Raw genomic sequence first — 19614 nt, 5'->3', positions numbered from 1 at the left:
ACAAGCAAGAATGGTTCTGGGGGTGCCCCTGCACTCAGCTGCCTGGATGTCACCAGTGTTACCCCATGGGTCACTCCACGCTGCTCCATTAAACAGTGATGGGACATGTGTCCCCCCCTTGGGCCACATCCGTCCACACCCAGAAAGCTACTGTCTACTTTCATGCAACATCCCCCTCAGAGGAAAGCCCCTCCCTCCACGGCCACATGACCCTCCGCAGCTGTTAGGGGGCAGCTCTAGCCTCGAGGTTACAGTCAAGGAAAGACCCTCTGAGTGAGGGTACCAGCAGTAGGTGAGGCCACCTTCGTGACCTAGAGATGAGGGAAGGGAGCTCCATGAGGAGAGTGATGTCAGGACGCTCTGAAGTCAGGTGACCTCTTTCCCTGCTGCTCTCTAACTAGGCAGCCTCAGGCAAGTCACTGACCCTCTCCATTGCCTCAGTCTCCTCACTAGAAGCAGAGAAGTATCTGGGTGTGGTGTTGCCTGCCAGTGATTCCCTAGGGAAGCTTAGACAAGAGGATCACTGTGCATTCAAGACCAGCCTATTCTACAGAGTGAGACTTTGTCACACACACACACACACACACACACACACACACACACGATAAAAAGAACTATCAGACTAACATCTACCACTAGAACCACATGAGGATTCAACATGACAATTAACGTTGAAACCGTCCACCCCCAGCATGGCGTACTCCCTTTCTGGTTCCACTTTATCTCGATTTCCATTCTCAGAAATGCCTTTTATCATTTATTCTGTAAATTGGAATCTCCTTTTGCTGAACTGTAAACCAGTGCTTGGCATACAGCTGGCGCCTAGCAAATATTTGTTGACTCTGATCAAGCACTGTGTCTGACCCTCAGGGACTGCTGGGTAAAGGCGGCAGTGACAGCAGTGGTGATGTCATTGATGAGGGTGGAGTTCACAGCAGTCCGAACAGCAGCTGCGTTCCCTGCAGATCCAACCCAAAGCTTAGGGCACTGGCTGTCTCATCGGGGATGGACCTCCCCAAGTCATTCTGGAGCCATGACACTGCAGTTGGGGAGGGGACACAGATGCCCAGGGAAGCGGCCCTGGGAGGGATAAAGATTTCACAGCTGTCCAGATGTGGTCCAGCTGTGCTTCCTGGGCAGCAAGGACTGGCCTTGTGGAAAGTCAGGGCAGTTTCACAGTACTTCCTGCGAGCTGATTAGCACACAGAACCAGCTAGATAAGGCTCCCAGAGCCCATGCCGGGGGAGAGCCCTCATGAGAAGCACAAGTGCTACCAGCCGGGCTCTCACAGCCAAAGGAGGTTGAATCCCAAAATGAGCCCCTGGAATGTGGGCAACTCCCCTCTGCAGCGTTCCCAGCCTGCCCTGGCATTTCATAGGAAAGGGTCACCTCACTTAGCTCCCCCAGGCAGGGACCTCAGTGGCTAGACCATCAGGAAGTCCAGGGAAGGGAGTCAGCCTGTCCCCGGCAGCCAGTGAGGCCTCCAGAGCACTGGTCACCATAGATCAGGACATCTGTGTCAGTCACTGCCCCATTCCCGTATTCCCTTACAGCATACCCTAAATCGGTCTGTGCCCCTTTCATGGGCAGGAATGGCCACTGAGAGACAGTGGGGACCTCCTTTGGTGAGTCCGTGAGTGTGTGCGCACGCTCTCTCTCTGTCTCTGTCTCTGTCCTCAGTTATCGTCCATCTCCCCTCATACTTAGCTCTCAGACAACACCCTCTACTCTTCCTTCGGTGACTACAAAGGACACTTTCGTAGTCACCCAGGGCCAGAACCGAACCCTTAGAGGCAGCTGCAGGGTGCTCTCTGACCATGCCCCGTCTCCGCAGCAGTCTCCTCACACCCTGCTCAATGAGAGGCCCCTCACCACCAGTAAAACACACACAGCCCCTCAATACTCAGGTGTCTCCCATGTTTCTCCCGAAGTCTGAGGAAAACTCGGCAGCCAGCCTGTGGGCCCTGCTGCCAGCCATCTTCAGGACCGGGCTCCATGAGGGGAGCCTTGGATTTTAGCTGGAAAAGCAGAGACCTGAGGCCTCCCATCAAGAGCTGGAGAGAAACTGAGAAGGAAGGAGCAGGGGACATCTGCCAGAGCTGTCACAGAGGGCTGAGTCAGCTCAGCATGAAACTTACCTCAGGAAAGGCCGACCACGGTCACGCCGACGGCCCTGAGAACCACCTAGTCCTAGTGGATTGTTCTGCCGGCCTCCCCACCTTCGCCCACTAACCGCTAGAGAAATCGAGTGTCCAAGAAGCCAGAAGACCCGCCCGCTGTCACAAGTCCACCATCCCCTTCTCACTCACTGGAGAGGACACCCACAGCCGGGGCCTCTCCGTTAGACAGTCTGGAAGCACCAACACTCAGCTCCGCACCCTGTCACAGATGCTAGAAGGGAGTTGGGCGTAGTCATCTATTCCCAGCACTCCAGAGGTGGAGGCAGGAAGATCAAGAGTTCAAGGTCATCTTTGACTGCATAGTGAGTTCAAGGCCAGCCTGGGCTACATAAGACCCCATATCAGAAAAAAAAAAAAAAAAAGTGCAGTTTGGCAGTATATGCCTTTAATCCCAGAATTTAAGAGGCAGAGGCAGGTGGATATCTGTGAGTTCAAGGCCAGCCTGGTCTACAAAGCAAGTTGCAGGACAGCTAGGGCTACACAGAAAAACCTTATCTTGAAAAAACAAAACGAAAGAAAGAAAGAAAGGAAGGAAGGAAGGAAGAAAGAAAGAAAGAAAGAAAAAGAAAGAAAGAAAGAAAGAAAGAAAGAAAGAAAGAAAGAAAGAAAGAAAGAAAGGAAGAAAGAAAGGAAGAAAGGGAAAGAAAGCTAGCTAGCTACTACTGCATGGGCCCACACTACCACGCCCCCCCCCCCCAGCCCCAGCAAGCAGCAGTGTTGCCTGCTGGGCGGCTCCCACCTCTCAGAGGCCGCCGTGGCGGTCCGGTGCTCGTGGACCCTGTGAGTAGGTCACCGTCTGCTGCCCACAGAGCCCACGCACTCTGTAACTGTCACCAGTCTTGCCTCTTGCTCAACCGCCCCTTTCCGCTCCCTCGCTGCCCCATCTCATGCTGTCATCTACGGAACTTCCCGTAGAAAGGGGCCCTGGTTGCTCTTTCTCTGTCTTGCCGGATGCCTGGGGTCCTGGTATGTTCCACACAAGGCCAGAACTTGGGCCTCAGTTTCCTCCAGAGTGTCCTCAGCCCAGGAGGTGTGTCAAGAGAAACCACTGTGCCTGCAACTGGTGCAGAAAATGCTTCAGGGGGGCAGTACCCCTCCTCACCTCGGGTTCTCACTCAATGGCAGCCTATCTGACTAGGAGGGCAGGCTTAGATCAAACTCCCTTCTTAGGGAACAGACTAAGCTAACAGCAAAATACGTTTCAGAGACATAATCACGAGAACAGTGTGGTACTGGCGCGTGAGGAACTGGAGCATGAGGACAGGTGAATGGAGCTGTGGAGTGGGTGGGAACGAGCCAGGTGGGGTGCTGCATAGCTGTCAGAATCCAAGTGAAGCAGGAGGATCTGAGTTCAAAGCCAGCCTGGGCTACATGATTAGGCTTTGTCTCAGCGATAAAAAAGAAAAACAGAAAAAGAAATACAAAGAAGACAGCAGTAGATTTGAACATGTGTAAGAACTTCATGAATTGATAAAGACATCATTTCAAATGAAGAAATTATGTGTTTGTATTAGCCATTGGGAGACTGGATTACGACCCCAAAACCCAGAGCCTTCTAATTTTAAAATCATCCCAGGTGTATTTAAGTTTTAGACATTTTAAAAAAATTGTTACACTTATTAGCTGGGGTACACCTTTAATCTCAACACTTGAGAGACACAGGCAAGAGGATCTCTGTGAGTTTGAGGTCAGCCTGGTTTACAGAGTGAGTTCCAGGATAGCCAGGGCTACACAGAGAAACCCTGTCTTGAAAAAAGAAAAAGAAAAAGAAAAAGAAAAAAAAAATTACACTTACTAATTTATTTTGTGTATGCAGACATTTGTGTGTGGATGTATATATATATGGAGGCATGGAAAGGGTGTTGTGTGTGTGTGTCTGTTTAGGTATGTATTTGTGTGTGTATGTGTGTGTATGTGTATAGGTGTGTATGTGTGTGTGTAGGTGTAGGTGTGTATTGTGTGTATGTGTGTAGGTGTGTGTATGTGTATAGGTGTGTAGGTGTGTGTAGGTGTGTATTGTGTGTAGGTGTATGTGTATGTGTATAGGTGTGTAGGTGTGTGTGTAGGTGTGTATTGTGTGTAGGTGTGTATGTGTGTAGGTGTGTGTGTAGATATGTATGTGTGTGTAGGTGTGTGTGTGTGTAGGTGTAGGTGTAAGTATGTATTGTGTGTATGTGTGTAGATGTGTGTGTGTAGGTATGTGTATGTGTATAGGTGTGTATATGTGTGTATATAGGTGTAGACGTGTATTGTGTGTAGGTGTGTATGTGTGTGTAGATATGTATGTGTGTGTGTAGGTGTGTGTATGTGTAGAGGTGTGTGTGTGTGTGTGTGTAGGTATATATGTGTGTAGGTGTGTGTGTATGCCACAGCTTATGTGTGGAGGTCAGAGGACAACTTCCGGGAGTCAGTTCCCCCTTCTACCATGTGTCCCAGATCCTTGGGGGCATGCCACTGTGCACATGTGCCAACCGCAGTTGGAACGTGCAGTCAGAGGACAACTTGCCAGAGTTAGTTCCCTCCTTCCTCCGTGTGATAGAAGGCCTTGTGTAAGCCAGGCAATAAAAATTAAAACCAAAAGCCGGGCGGTGGTGGCACACGCCTTTAATCCCAGCACTTGGGAGGCAGAGGCAGGCGGATCTCTGTGAGTTTGAGGCCAGCCTGGTCTACAGACTGAGTTCCAAAGCTACACAGAGAAACCCTGTCTCGAAAAACAAAACAAAACAAAAAAATTAAAACCGAGAAATAATAATAATGAATGTTTTAAAGTCCAGTGTTTGTGGGAATAAAACCTTACAGAATGGAATTGATGAACAGAGACGAGGCTGTGAGACCATTTTACAACTAGCAAGGCTTCCAGACGCACTTTCGGTTCCTCACGGCTGCCTGACTTCACATCACAGTCTGGTAAACCTTGATGCAGACACCGTCTGTTCCAGGGTGCAGTGGAGAGAGCAGCCAGGGTCTCTGCCTGCAGCTGTCAGTTCCAAAATATGTCTAACAGGAGCTTGGGTGGGTAGCAGGGCCACAGGGGAAGGGACCAGATAGCATCTGGCAGCCTTCCGGAATATTGAGAAAGCCTGGGTTACGTCAAAGATTTCAAAGTGGCACAGTCGGTCCCCGTGGGTCCCCACTTGGAAGTATCACCAATTCTCCTTTCAGGTGTGTCAAGCAGGCTGCGTGACCTGCAGGCCTCAGGATGGCTCTCAGGGCTCTGACCCTCCCGAGGGGGGACTTTGGGCCTGGGTCTTCAGTGTGTGGCCGTGGGTTGTTGTTTTGTTTTGTTTTTCATCTGTGAAATAGCGGTTATAACCCTGAAGGTGATTGAAATGGTAAGAACCACCTAAGACAGCTAGGCAGGAGGATCAGAGTTCAAAACCAGCCTTGAGTACATAGCCAAGTGGAAACCAGCCCGGGCTACACAGTGAGACCCTGTCTCAAAAGACAAGAGGAGCTGGAGAGAAGGCTCCATGGCTATGAGCACTTGTTCTTGCAGAGGAGCTGGGTTCGGTTCCCAGCACCTACACGGCAGCTCACAACCCTCTGAAATGGCAGTTCAAGGGGATCTGACACCCTCTTCTGACCTCTGCTGGCACCAGGTACATACGTGGTACACAGATATACATGTAGACAAATACTCGTACACATAAAATGAAATTTAAAAACCAAGCTTTATTTAATATTTTTCTATGTATTTTGTCCTAGTTAGTTTTTCTATTGCTATGATGAAACACCATGACCAAAAGCAAGTCAGGGAGGAAAGAGACCATTCCACTTATATTTCCACAGCACTGTTCGTCATCGAATATGTTCAAAATCAGGGCAGGAACTCACACAGGGCAGGAACCTGGAGGCGAGAACTGATGTAGAGGCCATGACTGTTTCCTGGCTTGCTTCTCGTGGTTTGCTTTCTTATAGAACCCAGAACACCTGCCTAGGCACAGCACCACCCACCATGGGCTGTGTGGTGGTTCGAATAGGAATGACCTCCATAAACTCATGTGTTTGAGTGCTTGGCACATAGGGAGTGGCACCATTAGGAGGTGTAGCCTTGGAGTAGGTGTGGCCTTGTTGGAGAAAGTGTGTCACTGTGGGGGCGAGCTTTGAGGTCTCATATATGTTCAAGTGTGGTACACAGTTTGCATTCTTGTGATATTTTGGTGAAGAATGTGGCTGCTTTTTGCCCTTGTCCAAAAAGTCTGCCTGACGGTAAATTGAAGAGTTTTGAACTAATTCCATTGGCAAAGGAAATTTCAAAACAGCCTAGTATTGACTTTATTGTGTAGTTACTAGTGTTCATTCTTATACAGATCCATAATCAAAAGGAGCAAGCTGAACAAGGAAAAATACGAAATTTACAATTTGAGGAGAAAAGAGTACCAGAAAGTGGAATGGAGCTAAGTCCTGTGTTCAAGGAGATAAACAGATTAAGAAATGGAATAAAGTGAGTTGTGAACTCAGAACAGGATCCCACCCAGCTAAGTTTCCAACTTGTGCAAAGGAATTAAAGAAAATCATAGAGCCAGGTGTTATAGGGCACACATTTAATCCCAGCCCTCAGAAGGCAGAGGCAGGCAGATCTCTAAGTTTGAGGCCAGCCTGGTCTACAGATCGAATTCCAGGACAGCCAGGCTTAGGCAGTGAAGGAAACAATGGAAAAACAGGAAGCTGGTGAAGATGTGATTGAACGAAGGGGCCATGTTCCAGCCCTAGCAAGCAGCAGGACTTGGCAGCTTTGGCCATGTGGTTCTGGCTTTAGAGTCAAGGACAGGAGATACGGGTTATGGAATCTCCCTCGGAGTAAGGAAAGCCACTGAGACCAAGTGTGTGGCAGGGGTGTCCCTGCATGGAGGCCCAGAGAGGCCATTGTGTGAAGCTGTGAAGGTGAAATCTGGGTTGCCTTGGAGACCCCAAAATGTTAGTGATGCCAGTGTCATGGGATACCTGCCGAGGAAAGCTGCTACCAGAGAGTGGAACCAGCCCAAGAGGGAGAAGTGTGCTGCAGTCAACAAAGGTCGGGGAAGGGAGCTGGAGGTCTGAAGAGGGCTTTGACATCAGACACGGAGGAGCAGAGTTCGGAGTCTGCCCAGCTGGTTTCAGTCTTGCTTTGGTCCAGCGTTTCCTCACAGTGCTCCCTTTCCTCCATTTTGGAACGGTAATGTACACCCTGTGCCATTATATGTTGGAAGTATGTGATCTGTTTTTTGATTTTGATTTTGTAAGACATTACAGTTAAGAGATTGCATGGATCTCAGAAGAGACTTTGAACTTCAGACTTTTAAACATTGTTGAGATTGTGATAGACTATGGGGAGTTTTGAAGTTGGACTATATGCATTTCATATAATGTTACGGCTACAAGCCTATGGGGGCCAGGAAGTGGAATGTGGTGGTTTGAATGGATGTGGCCCCATAGACTCACGTGTTTGAATGCTTGCCCCACAGGCAGTGGCACTATTAGGAGGTGTGGCCTTGTTGGAGTGGGTGTGGCTTTGTTGGAGGAAGTGTGTCACTGTGGGGGTGGGCTTTGAAGTCTTATATGTGCTCAAGATACCACCCATGTGACACACAGTTGCTTCTGCTGCCTGTGGATCAAGATGTAGAATTTTCAGCCCCTTCTCCAGCACCATGTCTGCCTGCATGCTGCCATGCTTCTCGACATGAAAATAATGGACTAAACCTCTGAAGCTGTAAGCCAGCCCCAATTAAATGTTTTCCTTTATAAAAGTTACCATGGTCATGGTGTCTCTTCACAGCACCCTAAGACAGGCTGGGCTTTCCCCATTGATCACTAACTAAGAAAATGCTCTACAGATCATTGGAAAACACAGGTATTTACATCATGATTCATAACAACAGCAAAATTACAGTTATGAAGTAGCAATGAAAGTAATTTTATGGTTGGGGGGTCACCACAACATGAGGAACTGTATTTAAGGGTCGCAGCATTAGCAAGGTTGAGAACCACTGCTCTAAAGGCCTGCCTACAGCCTGATCCTATGGAGGCAATTTCTTAATTGAGGTTCCCTCCTCTCAAATGGTTTTTTTGAATCTTGTGTCAAGTTGACATAAAACTACCCAGCACATATTGTGTGTGTGTGTGTGTGTGTGTGTGTGTGTGTGTGTGAGCACATGCATGTATACACACATACATGTGGTGTTCAGACAACTAGAGGACAATTTGTATGAGTCAGACACTCCTTCCATCAAATGGGCCCTGGGGATCAAACTCAAGGGGTCAGGGTTGACCACAAGTGCCACCCTGCTAGCTCAGAAAATAATTTTAATTCTAAAGGCAGCTGGCTTGATGGCAAGAGTCCTGGAACCCTTGGGAGGATGAAGCAGGGCCACAAGTTCAAGCCCCATCTAAGCAACTTATCGATGACCATAGGAAATGAGAAAGGACAAAAATTCACTATACACATGTATGAAACTGTTAAGCAATAAGAGCTAAATTATTAAAAATCAAATTGAGATCTTTCTGGGGCCAGTGAGGAAGCTCCATGGGTAAAGATACTCGCCATCAATTCTGTCTACCTGAATTTGAAACAGAAACCCCATGAGAGATGCATGCTGGAGCACATGTGTGCGCACACACACATACACACGTACACAAAAATAAATAAAATATAATTTAAAAATATTTTAAAAGAACCATTTCTGTAAAATTAAATTGAAGATGAGACCTTTTTTTTTTTGAAAAAAAAAAAAAAAAAAACCCTACCAAACTTGTCTGAAAATGAAAAATAAAGGGGCGGAGCTACAGCTCAGTGGTGGAGTGAGTTCTTGCCTGCCATGCTCAAGGACCTAGGTTCAATTCCCATCACTAGGGAGAAAAATTATTGCTTGAGTGTGCACTTGTAGACACAGACAGACAGACAGATACACACACACACACACACACACACACACACAGAGCAAACAAACCAAACACTCCCCCCATTTGTTCTAATGACAAACCATTACAAGTCATCAGGAAATATTTATTGAGCACCTGCTTTGGGACGTGGTCCCTGCTCTTCGGAGGTTTACACTCTGAGTGGAAACAGGGAAGAGGCCAAAATACATGTTCGAGAGGGTCGGGGGCAGCGAAGGGCAAACAGTCCAGACCAGAATGTTACAGAAACAGAAGTGTTTGGGGTCAGACCCAGTAAGTGCTTTGGCAGGGATTCAGTCCTGGGGAAGGGTCAGCCATGGCTCTCAGTGTCCTGTTAAGTTTGCTTAGCCCTCCAGGCACCATCCTGGCCTGGCTCCTTGTACATCTGACACTCAAAGGACTGAGAAATGGGAAGGGTCACTGATGACTTCAGCCGCTAGGGTCCCCACCACACATTGGTACCGCAGGGATGCTCACTGCTCTGGGAGGCCTATCTCACCACCAGGGACCCACCCTAGAACCACGAGGAGGGTGGCTGTCACTGGAGCTGCCTGAGGTAGAACCAGGGAACCCCATTTAGTGTACCCCTTCCCTTCCAGGTGCCCAGAGATGCCTCCTGCTTACCTGGGGGTATTGGGGGGGGGAAGGTCTGGAGAGAGGACAGCAGCAGAGTGCCAGGTGAACCCTCAAAAATAGAGGGGCAGCTGGCAGAGGGACTCACAGGGGAGGCAGGCTCCCCAGGGGTGGCAAAAGGGACCCAGAGTGGGGGGCATTCCCTGTCTTCACAGGGCTGAGCGAGTGTCGAGGGTCAGAACACTACAGTTGGGTCCTAACCGGGCAAAGCCTCATCCCTGTTCTAAGCTGTGATCACTTCACTGTCACCCTGGCCAGCCTTAGAGGTGACAAGGAGACCCCAAAGTCCCACTCAGTTGGACCCCCTTCAAAGTGCTATTCAGGCCTGAGGATCACCCCCATGAGACAGGTGGAAGGAACCAGGCCATTTAGGGAAAGTATCACCCAGACAGGGGATGGAGGTGGGGGTGGGGATGGGGGAGGGTGTAGCTGACATGAAGCCAGTCCGACCTTCCCTCCAGGATAGGGAATAGAGTTTGGGTTCAGAAGGGCTTAAATAATAGTCTACATAATAAAAATCCCCAGCACTAAGGGGCCTACTATCCCACTACTTTAGTTCTTTTAAATAACGCTAAGCTGGAGGCTGGGGGAGGGCAGGCAGAGTATATACAGGAGTAGTTTAAATTAAAACACAAATAATAATTAAGACACACAGAGTGAAGGAAGGCCTAAGGCAGAAGGTGGGAAAGGGGCCTCCTGGCCCACTGCTGAAGAAGGTGAGGCCTCCTGGGCGCACATCAGGGCTTCCTCTTGCAAAAGACCAGGCGGCGTTTCGAGTGATAGAAATCTGTGCAGAGAGAACAAATGTCAGGCCAGAGGCAGAGGGGTAAGGACACCCTTCCCCCAAACCCCACGCTACCCTGGGCCTTCCTGTCAATGCAGAGAAAATGCCCGGATCTTGTGAATGCCATTAACACCTCTCAGCCATGGTTCCCTCACCTTCCGAAGCAAGGCAAGAATGGCTTGGTGCTGGGGAATGGCTGGGATGTTCTCTGCAAAGGCTTTGATCTACAGCCACCGTTACCAAGAGCTCCGAGTAAGATCAGTACCCGACCAATATCAGCAACTTAGGCTTGGCTGCAGGCTTGTGTGACCCTCAAGCCTCCCCTCTCCAGCTCTCCTGCAGGATCCTTCCTCCCTGTACCTGTACCTGTCCTTACCTGTCAGGCTGGTCTGCCTCCGTTTCCGGCCCTGAGAGGTTCCGGGCCCACCCGGGGAGTCCTCGGGCCGCTCAGGGGCGTGAGGCACCAGAGTGCAGGACAGAGACAGGGCCACGTGGTCCTCCGGAGCTGACCCCTGCAGCAGGGCAGAGGAGGTGCTGGGCCGCTTGTCTCCTCCCAGGTCGGCGCGGCGCCGGGACCCAGGGCTCAGGTAGAGCTTGGGCAGCCCTAGGTCCCGAACGCGCTCCCAGGCGTAGTTGCCCTCCAGCGGTGTCTCGGTGACAAAGTCGAAGTTCCACCGTTCCCGGGCCTCCTGGAGGCAGCTGGCCATGAGCGCATCACAATCACGGCTCAACTGCTCGCTGTCCACGGGACCGAAGAGACGACGGCACACCTTGCTCCTGTGTGGGTCGGGTCGGCCATCATTGGCATCGGACATGGTGGTGCCTGTGGCTGAAACACAAGAAGACCCAGGTCACTATGGAAACCGCACCACAAGTCACAATCTTCCTGCTCCCTCTCCTTCCTCCTAGGCGCTCTCCCACCACCTTGTAGAACCCCGCCGCACCAAGAGACTCAAAGTGGGTATTGAGTTCAGCCAGCCCTGCGCCTCAAGGTCACAGCTGATGTCCACAGAGGCCAATACATTGCAGAAGGGGGGGGGGGGTCACAGTCCTGTTTACACCAGGGCTACTATCAGCTAAAATCAATGTCTTGTGCTAAAGTGTCCTTCATGGGTGTGAACACCCCAAATACGTGTGAATTGCCAAGGTCCAATGGTTTCCCAAACACACCCCACACCCCCACACCACTGGCAGCTGGGCCAGGCCTCAGTCCCCTATCCTGCTGCCCTCTGGGGGGTAATTCCCTCCAGCCAATCAAAAGTGCCCTGAACTTCGGGATAAGACACATAGACTGGGGCTGCTACTTAGCACCACAGTTAAAAGGGTGTCTCTGGCCTCAGTTTCTTAGCCAGTGTAGTTGCGGCAGCATCTCAGCTGGCAAGGTGGCTGGAAGGGGGGTGGGGGGACATTGGAGCCAGCCTGCCTGGATCAGAATCAAGGCTTTGCTGGGTGACCCCCCAAATATGTACCTTAACATCTCTGGGCTCTGTTTGAGGGCAGATACGAGGATGCTCTAAATTAGTGTAGGCGACCCTGGGAAATGGAAGCGGTGGCATGCCTGCCTCTCTGGTCCCGTTCTGACAGAGCCGCCTCCTCACCCCTCCCCAGCACCTCCTCACCCCCCCAGCACCTCCTCACCCCCCCAGCACCTCCTCACCCCCCCAGCACCTCCTCACCCCCCCAGCACCTCCTCACCCCTCCCCAGCACCTCCTCACCCCTCCCCAGCACCTCCTCACCCCTCCCCAGCACCTCTTCACCCCTCCCCAGCACCTCCTCACCCCTCCCCAGCACCTCCTCCTTCAGACCGCAGCTGACAGGTGCTACCTGTGGAGGTGTTATCCTAAGGAGCCAGGAGGGAGAGGAGAGGCTGAAGGGGTAGCTAGCATAGGGCTCCATCCCTCTCCCAGGCTAAGCCACATCCTGCCAGGGTGATGTATAATCTGCAGTCTAGACACCTCTCAGACCTGCCTACCGCCTGTGCCCAAGGAACCCGTTTTACAGGCACAGAAAAATCAAAGGTGGCTGGTTGAGGGAGCAAGGGATACCGGAGGGGCCCAGGGCACTCCTGCCTGCTCTGGCCCGGCTCCAATGCCAGGGGATGCAGGTCCTAAGGAGGGACAGGGTTCTCCTGGGCACCAGTCCAGCCCTCCAGTCTTTGAGCTTGCAAGGTCTGCCCAGTAGCTTCCTCGGCTCTCACCACACACACCCTCAGCTCCTCAGGATGAGTTTGCCCAACGATGCACTCAGATCAGAATAAGGCAGGAAGCCAGAAGAGATAAAGAGACCCACCCCTCAAGGGTCTGGGGCTCAGATGGTAAACCCTGTGCCTAGCAAGCAAGACGCTCAGTAAAACTGGGTGTGGTGGCACACCCCTGTAATCACAGCAATTCGGAGGTAGGAGGCAGAGAAAGCAGAGGTTCAGGGTCAACCTTGGCAACTACATACGGAATGAGGCCAGCACTGTAGGCTAGGGACTCTTTTAAAATATGAATGCTTAAAATGCACCCCCTCAGCCGGGCGGTGGTGGCGCACGCCTTTAATCCCAGCACTCGGGAGGCAGAGCCAGGCGGATCTCTGTGAGTTCGAGGCCAGCCTGGGCTACCAAGTGAGTCCCAGGAAAGGCGCAAAGCTACACAAAGAAACCCTGTCTCGGAAAAAAAAAAAAAAAAAAAAAAATGCACCCCCTCCCCAAAACACAGGAGTACAGCACTTGGGAGGCAGAGGCAAGAGGACCTCCGTGAGTTCAAGGCCAGCCTGGGCTACATAGTGAGACCCTGACCTCAAAAAAAAAAGGCAAATAAACAAAACACAGGACTAAGACAGATGCCCACGGTCCCTGAAAGGGGTTGCGTGGTGCTGTGGAAAGAACCTCAGATAGCGCCTGCCTACAGGGAGGGTTCGGGGTATACTTACATTTTTTAGTGCAAAGGCTGCTCTAAGCGGTTTACAACTGTCAGTCTTCCTAAAGCGCGGCCATATTCATTAGTTCCCCTTTCTTCCTCTCTCCCACCACTCCTCCGATGTACTTGAGGCAGGGGCTCACTGTGTAGGTCAAGCTGGCCTGAACTCACAGTCATCCTCCTGCCTCAGCCTCTCCTGGGATTGCAAATGTGAGCCACCACACCTATTGTTAACAGACCGCACTATCGCTTCCTTTTGGGGCAGAGCTAACCAAGGCTCAGAAGTTAAATGAGGTCACACGTGGCATAGCCGGGATTTGAACCCCACATCCATTTGCTCTAGTATTGAACCGGTCTCCCTTCTTCTCATTCTGAGGGTCATAACGAGAGAGCGAGTGAGAGAGCGTGAGCTAGAGAGATTGAAAGATTAGTGGAGACAGGGCTTATTTCTCCAGACAAGCTGAGTCCAAGCACAAGTTTGGTGCCCTTCGCCAGAGGGTAACTCATAGGGGCCAGAGAGGGGGAAAGACAGAGCGCCAATGGTCTCAACGCTCCACAGGCACGAGGAAAAGCCCAGCTAACGCTCTGTCGAGACTCTGGATAGTCCTCAGCTTCTAGGAGCCCAAGAAAGAGCCAGAACCCCTACAGGGGCACGCTCCCCACGCTGGCTCTCAAGGGCCACGCCTCCCACAAAGTCCGCTCGCTCGCTCGCACACCCTGTTCAAAGCCACTTCTATCATAAGCCCTCATTTACAGAGGCAACGCCTTCCTTCGCTGGCCATCGTGCACATCTTAATTCCCTAAACCCAATCCAGTCGGCGAAGGCCTCCCTTTAAGCCGCGGGGGTGGGGGTGGCAGCAGCGGGTGGCACCACCCGCGGAACCGCGCACGGCCGGCCCTGCTGCTCCCACCGCGGCCCGGAGGGGGCGCTGCGCTCCCGGGAAATGGCGCGCGGTGGGCGGCGCGTGGGCCGAGCAAGGCGTGGTGAGTCAGTTTCCTGCCCGGCGCTGCCCGCCCGCCAAAACTGGATGGGCACCGGAGCTGCACGTCACCCTGGGGTGGGGAGGGAAGAGGAAAGGAGGGGGATCCTGGGCCGCAAAACACGTCACGATGAGCCCGGGCTTCCTAAAGTCCCGCCTATGTTGGGAAAGCAGCGCGCGCGCGCGCGCACAGACAAACACACACACATACACACACACACACACACACACACACACACACACACACACATGCGCGCGAGCGAGCGAGCGAGAGACGGAGAGAGACAGAGAGAAAGAGCAAAGAAAGTGTTCTTAGCTCCGGCCCCCTCCACCTTGATCTCCACACCCAAAGCACGCGATGAGTCAGATCCCTGGAAAATAAAAATAGATGAGGGCGAGGACAACAAAAACCGCTCGAGTGTCCTCGCTGAAACGCGATGTGGAGGAATGGGAAGAGAGGAAGCTGCCAGCGCGCCCCCCAATGCCAAACCCAAGCCCGAGTCTTTACCGCAGGACTAGGGCAAGTGTGGCCCTCGTCCCCATGGGCTCCAAGTGGGGTGGATGCGCCCGGCCCAGTCACCTTCCTATACCGGGTGTGGACTGGGTCGGGGTGCCCCCAGCCCCCGGGGCATCTGATATACGGCATCACGTAAGCCTCTCTCCGCGGGGATCCCCGCGGCTCTGCAGTGCGGGCTCCTCTCGCGCCCCAGGAGCCCCGCGGCCACTGGTCCCCGTCGTGGTGGGCGCGGTAGGTGGGACCCTTTGCGCTTCCCGGACTGGCAGTGTAGACAGGACCCGCCCAAACTCCCTGTTCCCCGAGGGCGCGCTACCGAGCGGGGACCGGACACCGCGTCCAGGACCTCCCCGTGTCCCGGGTTCCCTGGGAACATACTGTGCCCGCCAAATAGGTCACTGTGCCGCGCGGGGGAGGGGACAGGGGCGGAGACCAGGCTGTGCCCGGGCAGGGAAGGGGGCTTCTGGGCTGCCACTGATCCATCCCCAGCTGGGGCGCGGTTCTGATCTCAATCCGGTGCCCGGGGTCTCCTTGTCACAATGAGTCACCTCCTCGTCTGTCCTCCAGGACGTGCCCAGGCACGTTCCCGAGGGCGGAGGACACAGCCCGCGCTGACCTCAGCGCCCAGCCGGGTAGTGGCTACGGCGGAGCAAGACACCTGGACCACACCGACCCGGGACCGGGCGGCACCCGTGGGATCGGAGAACCGCTCTGCGCCGGACCCCAAAGGAACTCCCCGCAGCTTGTCCCCGCCGCCCCGGGCCTCTCTCGAGACATCGGCTTCGTTCTCACGCCTTTGGCGAGCCACACACCGGCAGCAAGAAGCGAGCTCCGAGGAGCAGGTCCCCGTCTGCCATGGCCCGGGCCGAGTCTCCAAGAACTGGGAGGGTGACTGCCATCCCTGGTCCTGGAATTCGGATTCTGTATGCCGAGTTTGCGACACAGTCTGACCCTCGCCACACTCCAACATACCAAGCCGGTGGCCACCACGGACGCGCTCAGACCCACACCCGTCATCCACCTGCCGCGAACACACCTGTGAATCTGGAGGGCACACACAGACACACACACACCAGTGACACACCCATCGCCGCATACAACCGCACACGAACACTTCTAGGGACATGTGGGGCTCAGCGCAGAGCTGTCCCCAGGGAACCACTGCTCCCTGCCGCGACGCCCTCACCTCCGAAAGTCTTGATATTGCGGTGGATCTGCGCCTGGCTCCGGCTCCGATCCTCTCGACTGTGACAGCGGCGGCTCACACCTCTCGGCTGGTGCGCTTGGCTTCGCGCAGCATTCTTATAGCATCCATCGGTTTGGCCCCGCCCCGGCCCGCCTCGGAGGCAGGACCAGCCGCTGCTCCCTCATCCCCGGGACGCGCTGGCCCGCCCTCCCCTCCGGGAATCTAAGCCCGCGCCTGACTGGGCTCCAGACAGCCCGAACCCCGCGCGCGCGCGCGGCAAGAGGGCGCGCCCTCCCCTCCCCCCACACCTGGCTGTTGGCTGGTCACGTACCCCAACCAGCATCTATGAACAGCACTACTGTTCCCGCTGAGCGTTTACGGGTCTGTCCCTGACCAACTCTGGGAAGGATTTAGATGATGTTAGTAAATAAAAACCTGGGACTGGGGAGGTGGGTCAGTAGGTACAGTGCTTGCCTGGCTTGCTGGAAGCCCTGGCTAGGTTGGATCCCCAGTACCCCGTAAACTGAGGGTGAGGGTCCACGTCTGTAATTACAGCTCTGGGGAGGTGGAGACAGGAGGATCAGGAGTTCAAGGTCATTGTTGACAGCTACTTAACCAGACAGAGACCAGCCTGAGATGACACTCTGTTTCAAAGATAGATAGATAGATAGATAGATAGATAGATAGATAGATAGATAGATAGATAGATAGATAGATAGGAATGTCGAAGCTGAGTGTGATGGCAAAGGACTGCAATCCTAGCACTTGGGAGACTGAGGCAGGAAGAGTGTGATAGGTTCAAGGCCAGCCTGGGCTATACAATGAGACCTTCTCGAAACAACAAATTGATGAATAACAAAAATGATGAGACTTTCTTTGAAATTCCCAGGAATCCCACTATGCCTGGAGATCTTCCCTCAGTAGGCACCCTTCTCTAGAAGCACCTGAGGCACCCAGACACCCCAACAGAGCATCTTTGGGCTCCAAACCCGAGCTTATCCTCTCAGAGATGAGGAAAACAGGCCCACAGAAGTAAAGGATGCCAAGCTTTTGATGTCAACTGCCTCAGAAAGGGAGGACATTGAGTCCAGTTCTCAGAAAGAGGCAATGGTTACCAGGGAAAACAGCGGCTCTCCCTCCCTCCCTCTCGCCTCTGCAGAAGCCGGTGTGTGGACATTCTTTTTTCACACAGCCAACACATACCGAAATGGGGAAACTAAGGCTCAGGGAGGCCCAAGACCTGATTCAGACCACACAGCCAAGAAATGGCTCCTGCTTGGTCTCTGGGGTGCTGCCCAGAGCTCTGTGCTTTCTGCTGTCTATTTCTGGGTCCAAGGTGAGGAAAATGCCCAATACCCCTCAGTTCCAGACAGTTCGCAGAGACGACATGGATAAAGGACAATTCTAGAAAGATCTTTGATGCTCCTGATAGACCAGAAGTGAGTGTCATCAGTTCCCAACCCCCCTCCCCCCGTTTTATTTTGCTTCCTAATCAGTTTTATTTTACTCTGTTTGGGGGTTTTGAGACAGTGTCTTGCTGTGTAGCCCAAGGTGGCCTCAAACCCAAGGCAATTCTGCTGCCTTAACCTCCTTCCTGAGAACTGAGACTACAGGTCTGAGCCACCCTACCCAGCTGTTGGGGGTTTTCTTCAGACAGTCTTATTATGTGGTCCAGCCTGGCCACACGGGCTGTTTAGCAAGACCCCCGTCTCAGCCAGCCATGGTGATACATGTCTGTAATCCCAGCACTTGAGAGGCAGGGAGATTTGGAGCTCAAGGCCAGCCTGCGAAACATGAGGCCCCCACCTCAACCAATCAGATAGAGCTGGGGATGTAGCTCAGTTAGTAGAGTTCGATCCCCAGTACTGTGGTGGCATGAGTCTGTAATCCAAGCCAGGGTTCAGGAGGATCAGTAATTCATCAGGGCCATCCAACATAGCAAGTCTGAGGCTGGCCTTGGTTACAAGAGACCCTGCCTCAAAAAAACAAAAACAGACCCCTCTCTCAAAACAAATGAACAGAAACAAAAAATTCAAATGCAGAGAACAGAGCTTTACTCTCCACAGAAATCTCAGTTAAAAGAGTAGAATCCCGCTTTGGAGTAGCTGTGAGCTCCCACATCTGCTCTTGGATGCTAGAAATCACTGCCCAGACATGCCCGTCTTCCTCTTCTGATTTAGCTGACCTAAGGAGCACAGGCCTCCTCCTCTGTGGTGGGGGTTGGAAGTCTGAGAAGGGCATGGAGCACCCTTCCAACCCCCTGGACAGCCTGGCTCTGGATAGAAGCCAGGACTAGAATCCGTCCTCAGGACCACTCCCACAACACCCCAGCTCCTGAACCATCCCCTTCCTGTACCCAGGTCGTCCCAAAGCTGGGCTGTCATGGGCCAGCACAGGACGTCCAACTGCTCAAATCCCTTTGGCCTCCCGGGCATTTCAGATAGACGTGACATTGTCTGTCTGTTTACTTTGGGAGAAAACAGTTTTAATAAAGGCTTGTAGTGAAACGCTGAGCGCTGTGACCTCCTGTGCCTTTGTCCTGTTGACGTTGGGGAGATTTTTAAAATAACTTCTGGCTTCCCGGAGGAGCACCACAAAAGTACTCAACAAATATTTATTAAGTCTAGGACTGCTCGGGCTTTCTAACAAACAGGCTTAGCCTTGCACTTGAATGTATAGTCAGGCACACGGTTGGAGGACCCCTTCATCCCCTAAAAGGACAAAGGGGCAAAGTCACATGCATGGAACCTGACCCCCCGGGCACACACAGACACATGCACAAAAAGCATTCTTCACCCGATATATGCCACGAGATACATGCCATCTTATAGTCTGCTACCAGGAACTCAGGCTTGCAGGGCGGGGCATCCCCAGGCTATCTGGGGTCTCTGTCTCCTTCCATGCCCTTCCTCAGCCCACAGTAGGTGGTGTGTGCCATCCGCACCCCCACCTCCCTGCGTGAAGCAGCCCCACCTCTCCAGTTCCAGGGCTGGACATGTCAAGACATGTTCCTGAAGGCCAGAAAGCTAGTCCCGACCCACCACAGCCTGCTGCTCAGATTTGTTGCTGGTCTCAGAGAGAGGACAGCCAGGGATACAACCTTGCAGGACCCTCTGGGACTTGTAGAAAGGAAATGTGAGACTAAGGCTGAGAGAGGATGTAGGGAAGGTTTCATGTTAGCTGCTGCAGCTACTCAGGGAGAGAGAGGAAGTGGGGGACCATATCACCATTTCTCAGAAAAGGAATGGGGAGTCCCAAACAGGGACAGTCAGATTTCAGAAGAATTCACCTCCACACAGACTCCCAAGAAGTGCGACCCCAAAACAAAGACATTACAGAAAGTAGCCAAAGAGCCAGTGTCCAGACAGAGCATATCAGATCCCTGGAAACCCCGAGGCAGAACTGATGGCCAGACATGGCCAGTCTCCCACAGCTGGAGTTCTGTCGTCAGAAATTTATTCCGCGGGGGCTCGGTTGGTAAAGTTGCTTGCTTTTCAAGTGTGGAAGCTGAGTTCAATCCCCAGCACCCACAGGAAAGGGTCAGGCCTGGTCACATGCTC

The 19614-nt window shown here is 52.7% G+C and overlaps 1 protein-coding gene and 1 long non-coding RNA gene across 4 annotated transcripts; one reads left to right on the top strand and one right to left on the bottom strand.

Annotated features, from left to right (window-relative positions):
- Positions 1-9141: 9141 nt before the first annotated feature.
- On the bottom strand, positions 9142-16334 carry Cdkn1a (cyclin dependent kinase inhibitor 1A). Of its 3 annotated transcripts, none has more exons than XM_059282229.1 (3): positions 16055-16334; positions 10850-11302; positions 9142-10476 (listed from the first exon to the last, which is right to left on the bottom strand). In XM_059282229.1, the coding sequence occupies exons 2-3, from the start codon at positions 11286-11288 to the stop codon at positions 10427-10429; spliced, it is 489 nt and encodes a 162-aa protein (XP_059138212.1). In that variant the 5' UTR covers positions 11289-11302; positions 16055-16334; the 3' UTR covers positions 9142-10426. The 3 variants fall into 3 exon arrangements, with proteins under 3 accessions (XP_059138212.1, XP_059138213.1, XP_059138214.1); XM_059282230.1 differs by lacking the exon at positions 16055-16334 and adding an exon at positions 15247-15367; XM_059282231.1 differs by lacking the exon at positions 16055-16334 and adding an exon at positions 11943-12042.
- LOC131926676 (uncharacterized) lies at positions 15490-18567 on the top strand. The gene is made up of 2 exons (XR_009383539.1): positions 15490-16473; positions 16944-18567. It is a non-coding gene; the product is annotated as an uncharacterized LOC131926676 (long non-coding RNA).
- The last annotated feature ends 1047 nt before the right edge of the window (positions 18568-19614 follow it).

This window comes from Peromyscus eremicus, chromosome 16_21, assembly GCF_949786415.1.
Source record: "Peromyscus eremicus chromosome 16_21, PerEre_H2_v1, whole genome shotgun sequence".
Lineage (NCBI taxonomy): Eukaryota > Metazoa > Chordata > Mammalia > Rodentia > Cricetidae > Peromyscus > Peromyscus eremicus.
This window is presented reverse-complemented; position numbering and strand designations above follow the sequence as displayed.